This window comes from Lucilia sericata, unplaced genomic scaffold (assembly GCF_015586225.1).
Source record: "Lucilia sericata isolate MDLA Ls3-8-SP2 unplaced genomic scaffold, ASM1558622v1 Contig002518F_arrow, whole genome shotgun sequence".
NCBI classification, from domain to species: domain Eukaryota; kingdom Metazoa; phylum Arthropoda; class Insecta; order Diptera; family Calliphoridae; genus Lucilia; species Lucilia sericata.
In genome coordinates this window covers 14,256-20,942 of record NW_023996290.1, presented here as the reverse complement: position 1 = coordinate 20,942, position 6,687 = coordinate 14,256, and the positions used below count along the sequence as shown (strand labels likewise).

General features: G+C 38.1%; 1 protein-coding gene across 1 annotated transcript; it reads right to left on the bottom strand.

The window, feature by feature from the left end:
- Window positions 1–2,906: 2,906 nt before the first annotated feature.
- LOC119614027 (protein-lysine 6-oxidase) lies at window positions 2,907–6,434 on the bottom strand. Its single transcript, XM_037970107.1, has 3 exons — window positions 6,380–6,434; window positions 5,509–6,312; window positions 2,907–3,228 (listed from the first exon to the last, which is right to left on the bottom strand). Exons 1-3 carry the CDS (start codon window positions 6,432–6,434, stop codon window positions 2,990–2,992), a joined length of 1,098 nt encoding a protein of 365 aa, XP_037826035.1. The 3' UTR covers window positions 2,907–2,989.
- Between the last annotated feature and the right edge of the window lie 253 nt (window positions 6,435–6,687).

Genomic DNA, 6,687 nt, shown 5'->3' with positions numbered 1-6,687 from the left:
AGAATAATTTTTTGTATTACAGTTTTTCTATATAAAACTGTTTTTCTCTATATATTTATATGTATAACAGTTTTTTATAGAAATTGATTATAACACAGTTTTTTCTTTAAAAATATATTGTCTAACAGTTTCGTCTATTCAAAATTATATAAATTTTTCTAAAAAAAAAACAAAAGAAAATCGAAAATTTCTTTAAAAATATTGTCTATAACATTTTTTGTAAAAAGAGGAAATTTTTGAAAGAGCATTGATAATTTCTTTAAAAAATTTAAAATTATTTAAAAATTTCTTTAAAAAAATTAAATTATTGCAAATTTTCTGTAAAAATGTCTGCAAATAATTGAAAATTTTCCACAAAAACAGAAAATCATTGAAAATTTTCTTAAAAAAGGAAAAATATCAAAAATATTATAAGAAATCCAAAAATTTTTGTATAAAAAAATAATATTGAAAATTTTAATAAAAAAATTAAATTAGTGACAATTATCAATAAAAAACAACAAAATGTGTCAAACATTTTCTATTAAGAGCATATTTTTTTTGAAAATTTAATAAAACCAGAAAATTATGAAAAGTTTTCTTTAAAGAAACTTATCAAAAATTCTTTATAATGAGTGGAAATAAAAAAAAAAATAAAAAATTATTAGTTTTTTAATAAAAGTTTTAATTATAATAAAAAAAACTCGGAACGGGAACTATTTCAGATTCATGAACAGCAACTTTAGATCTTGTGATGTCGGCATTTCTTTTAGAACCCGTTCTGTGGTATATTCACCCCTATCGCCAATAGAAGTGAAATTTTTGTTCACTTGAAATTTTCATTCCCCTCGAAGGGAAAATTGCTATCGTGAACTTGTTGTGAACAATTCATTCACAATAGTTGATTTTGTATACAACAGCTGTTCAATGTTTACAAAATTCCATTAACAAATTTCACAACAGGGCAATTTTTTTCACAACAAAAAAGTTAGTGAACGAGAAAAAGGGAACATATTTCAAGTGAAATGTTGATTGGCGATAGGGGTGATTGTTGTGGTTCCGACGTACTTCTAAAGAGTATTTCAAGAACTAGTTCTTTGACACTAGTTAAACATTGGTAATACAGTAGTTCAACGAATTGCATATAAGTTCCGAAAAAACTTCTTGTTAACAATATCACACAAAAATCTCTGTAATGGAACTAGTTTCGGAAGTGTTTCAAAAGAGGTCAATGTGTTCTCTAAATATTTCAAAGAACTAGTTCCGGAGATGATGAATTATAACAAAAACATTGATTAAATCAGAACCATTTTATAGAACGATTGTCGACTCGATAACAAAAACATTTCCGAAGGTGGCAATTTAGAAAAATAATCAATGATTTCAACACCAAAATAGATCAAGTACAATCTATAATCACACATGGGTTCTTGAACGTTTTTTCCTTTAAATTCTAAATATTTCGCACAAATATCATTAAATAAACTATTAGTATCAGAACCTTTCGAATGAATATCGACTTTATAACGTTTCTCTAAGGCTTATTTAGAACAAGTCACAAATTCCTTAATAAGAGAACGGATTCCACAACCGTTCGATAAAACGAATGTCACCTCTATAAGAATTGTTTTAAAAAAAGAAATATTAACATAATAATGCAAACAGCTTCAAAAAACGTACTAAAGAACAAATATTCAGTATAAAATGATTACAATTTTATAATCCATTCAATTTCGTTGTAAACTTCTATTTACTGTTTTAGAATTTTGTTAAATTTTTTTTTTTAAACTTTAGCATTGGTATTTTATAAAATGATAAGTGGATTTGATTAAATAATTGAAAATAATATTTTCTAAAATATTTGAAAGAAAGCATTAAAAACAATTACAAAAACTTGTGCACATACATACATATTAAAAAAATAAGTAAACAATAAAAAACCATACCATAAATAATTAATAAAAAACCCTTAACTTAATAAATATAAAAAAAAATAAATTTAACGCATAAATTGAAAGGTACTAACTATAAATTTATATTATACTTTAGTAAAGTAGAAAGAAAAAAAAAACGTAAAAACCTAAAAAATTAATTGAAATGCAAATAATAATTAATGAAATTCCATTCATATTGAAAACAATTACATACATATATTCAAAGATAGAACAAGAAGAAAAAAAAATTATCTAAAATATAAAACCCACATAAATCCAAAGCTCATGAGATAGAAGGCCTCTTCTAAATACATTAACATACTTAGTATTCGGTATACAATTACATACATATTTGTTTTGTTTAATATTTTTCATTTAATTAAGTGTTAATTAATTGTTTTTAGTCATTATATTTATTTTCCTAATACTCCATTTTTTATTAAATAAAAATTTTTGCAAAACAAAAGAAAATTATTTATAATTTTTTTGTTTAAAGTGCCTCCTTATGTTGCAATAATTAAATTAATTTTATTAAAGAAAAATTACTGTTTTTTTGTTTCACTATTAGAAATAACATGAAACAGGAAAGAAGAAAAAAAACAAATTTTAATTTCTTATTTTAACTGCTTTTAATAATTTGTAAATTTTACCTTAGACGATAAAATAACAATTTTTTGTATTTTATAAATTTAAAACACGAATATATAAATATATTGATAAAAATATTAATTTAAAAAAAAATAAAGAAGAAACAAAAAAAAATAATTGTAATGGTAATAACGTAATAATAAAAAACAATATAACAAAAATAGTTAAAACAAGTGTTTATGAAATATATTTATGAATTATTTAAATCGTTATCGATATATGTATGACAATATTTCATAAAATTATTTTTTATTTATTTAACAGCCTATTTTTTTCGCCACAAATCTATTTCACATTTTAACTTTTCTTTTTTTTCCAGACTAAATTATAAATTAAAAAGAAATATATAGAAAAAATTTTATACCTGACACCACATAAAAAATATTAAAACTAAATTAATATTCTAACAGCAGTAATAACACTCCGCATTACTTATTATACCACAATGGCGAACGTGTACAATTCGTAACTCTGGTTGTATTTCGTTCACCCGTATAATGGAGCAAACATTCAGCACCATTATTTTCAAAGCTAACTTCACCAATCATATATTCCGGATTAATGGCAATTCTTAAGATATATGTTCTATTCGTAGGCAGATTTGTAACATCCACCCATTGACAATCTAAGCCAGTACTGTAAGTATCCCAGCAACCAATTGAAATGCCTAGAATAAAGAAATGTAGAGTTTGTTTTAATAAAATAAAACCATTTTCCGAACTAGATAGATAGATAGATAGATAGATAGATAGAGATAGATAGATAGATAGATAGATAGATAGAGATAGATAGATAGATAGATAGATAGATAGAGATAGATAGATAGCTCGATAGCTCGATAGATAGATCGATATCTCGCTCTCTCGCTATAGATCGCTAGTCATATAGCTCGCTCGCTAGATCGATAGATCGCTAGCTAGCTCGATAGATAGCTCTCTCGCTCGCTCGCTCTCGCTCGCTCGCTCGCTCGCTCGCTCTCTCGCTCGCTCGCTCGCTCGCTCGCTCGCTCTCGCTCGCTCGCTCGCTCGCTCGCTCGCTCGCTCGCTCGCTCGCTCGCTCGCTCGCTCGCTCGCTCGCTCGCTCGCTCGCTCGCTCGCTCGCTCGCTCGCTCGCTCGCTCGCTCGCTCGCTCGCTCGCTCGCTCGCTCGCTCGCTCGCTCGCTCGCTCGCTCGCTCGCTCGCTCGCTCGCTCGCTCGCTCGCTCGCTCCTCGCTCGCTCGCTCGCTAGCTCGCTCGCTCGCTCGCTCGCTCGCTCGCTCGCTCGCTCGCTCGCTCGCTCGCTCGCTCGCTCGCTCGCTCGCTCGCTCGCTCGCTCGCTCGCTCGCTCGCTCGCTCGCTCGCTCGCTCGCTCGCTCGCTCGCTCGCTCGCTCGCTCGCTCGCTCGCTCGCTCGCTCGCTCGCTCGCTCGCTCGCTCGCTCGCTCGCTCGCTCGCTCCTCGCTCGCTCGCTCGCTCGCTCGCTCGCTCGCTCGCTCGCTCGCTCGCTCGCTCGCTCGCTCGCTCGCTCGCTCGCCCTCGCTCGCTCGCTCGCTCGCTCGCTCGCTCGCTCGCTCGCTAGCTCGCTCGCTCGCTCGCTCGCTCGCTCGCTCGCTCGCTCGCGATCGCTCGCTCGCTCGCTCGCTCGCTCGCTCGCTCGCTCGCTCGCTCGCTCGCTCGCTCTCGCTCGCTCGCTCGCTCGCTCGCTCGCCGTCGCTCGCTCGCTCGCTCGCTCGCTCTCGCTCGCTCGCTCGCTCGCTCGCTCGCTCGCTCGCTCTCGCCTCGCTCGCTCGCTCGCCTCGCTCGCTCGCTCGCTCGCTCGCTCATCGCTCGCTCGCTCGCTCGCTCGCTCGCTCGCTCGCTCGCTCGCTCGCTCGCTCGCTCGCTCGCTCGCTCCTCGCTCGCTCGCTCGCTCGCTCGCTCGCTCGCTCGCTCGCTCGCTCGCTCGCTCGCTCGCTCGCTCGCTCGCTCGGCTCGCTCGCTCGCTCGCTCGCTCGCTCGCTCGCTCGCTCGCTCGCTCGCTCGCTCGCTCGCTCTCGCTCGCTCGCTCGCTCGCTCGCTCGCTCGCTCGCTCGCTCGCTCGCTCTCGCTCGCTCGCTCGCCTCGCTCGCTCGCTCGCTCGCTCGCTCGCTCGCTCGCTCGCTCTCGCTCGCTCGCTCGCTCGCTCGGTCGCTCGCTCGCTCGCTCGCTCGTCGCTCGCTCGCTCGCTCGCTCGCTCGCTCGCTCGCTCTGGTCGCTCGCTCGCTCGCTCTCGCTCGCTCGCTCTCGCTCGCTCTCTCGCTCGCTCGCTCGCTCGCTCGCTCGCTCCTCGCTCGCTCGCTCCTCGCTCGCTGGCTCGCTCCGTTCGCGTGGCCCCTTTCCCCTGGCCCGTGTGCGCTTTTTCTCTCCCCCCCGCCCGGCGGCCGTGGCCGTCTTCCCCGGCCTTCTTTTCTTCCTTCTCCCCCTTGTCTCTCCCCTCCCCTTTTTCTCCTTCTCCCCCCGCCGGGTTTTCTCTCTCCCCCTGTGGTCTCTTCTTCCTCTCCTTTCTCTTTTCTGCCTCTTGCTCTGCTTACTTTCCTCTTCCTCTTCCCGACCCTCCAAAATCTCGTGTTGGTATCACACATTACCTAAAAGGCTCTCATTTCCTTGTATTTGTGGTACTCCTATAGTTTCCTTATACTCTTCTAACAAAACACGAAGGCAACCATAGTACTATTAAGATTGTATTATGCTTGCCTTGGTGTTCCATATTGTCCACATGACCTTAAATACTCTGCAATCCATCCTAGAATCCTTAATTTGTTTTTGCCAACCTATCTCTACAATTAAGGTATTTTAAACAAAATACTTGTAAAATTTGCACCGAAAGTACACCTCCGTGATACAGAAACAGCTTATATAATTATTTTTCTAATTATGCTCTTAATTAAGAAAAATAAAATATAAAACCTAAAATGATCACTGTATACATTATAGGACATTTCATCGACTTACCTTGTGTTCTATTGCCGCAGGTATACTTCGGAGTTATGCCCGATTTGCAGGCAGTATCCATCAAACAAAATGATGCCTTATGACCTTGAGCCACCTTCTGATAGCTCATATTATATATATCGAATGATGCAAATGATTCCATACTATGATAATGATTATGACACTGATGCCATTGCCATTGCTCATAATTAGCATATGGACTAAAATCAGCACTGCCAACGTTTTCCGCTCTTGTAGTAAAACGTAACAATTTACGCAAAGCCTGGGGCTGTGTGAGTATAATACGATATGCATCTCTCGATAAACAATTCTCTTCCATGGCACATGTTAATCTTTGCAATGGCTGTGTATCCAAATAAGCAGACTGTTCAATATCTTGTATACCTAATGTTAAATCTGACAGTTTCTCTACACATCTTACTACAGCTACGTTTCGATTAGTTGCATTACAGGCTCTTGGATATTGAGATTCACGAAAACAATCTCTTAAACTGTGTTCGGTGCCACGACATAGTGTACCCACCATATTCCAGGGATACCTATGGCTTGTGCCAAATTGTTGTGTTTGATTGGAGAAGGCAGCATAACCTAAATTTAATTGTTTACACACAACATTCGCCTCTCGATAACTCCAGTGGGTTGCGCAAACTGTACCCCAGGTTCGACCGTAATTAAAACTGACCTCAACTCTACCCTCGCGTATGTGTATCGAGGGACTTACATTATCAAGACGATTATTTAAACGCAACAACATGTTGCGATAATTAGTTTCGACATTGAGTGGCTGTTTAATGGCGGAATAAGCTTAAAGACAAGGCATTTGGTTTATTCAAATATGAAGAAAAATCTTTTTAAAATTATATGTATTTACCACATTGTGTGTTTTGAAAAGTTGCCAGAGCCAGCAAAAGAAATAACACGATCATTTTTCATCCGAATTTTGGCAGTGTTATTCAACGTGCCATTATTTTCATTCAACTGTTATCTTTTTATACGGGTAAGTGAGTTTTAAACATTTTCTTTATTTACTTATTGTTTTTAAGACATACATATGTTTCACAAATTCTGATTTAGGTTAGTAGGTTAATTATCTCATTGTTATATCCTAAAGCGTGGAAATATAATCTCAAATGAAGACACGATTAAACTTTTATCTACAGAATTATTAACTTTATGGAA

What these genes read in the sequence shown, in the direction of transcription:
- LOC119614027 (XM_037970107.1), bottom strand. Translation starts at nt 6,434, where the DNA reads ATGATCGTGTTATTTCTTTTGCTGGCTCTGGCAACTTTTCAAAACACA. An exon ending in TTTTCAAAACACACAATGTG is followed by an intron (nt 6,313 to 6,379) that starts GTAAATACATAT and finishes CTTGTCTTTAAG; the next exon opens with CTTATTCCGCCATTAAACAG. An exon ending in CTGCGGCAATAGAACACAAG is followed by an intron (nt 3,229 to 5,508) that starts GTAAGTCGATGA and finishes TCTTTATTCTAG; the next exon opens with GCATTTCAATTGGTTGCTGG.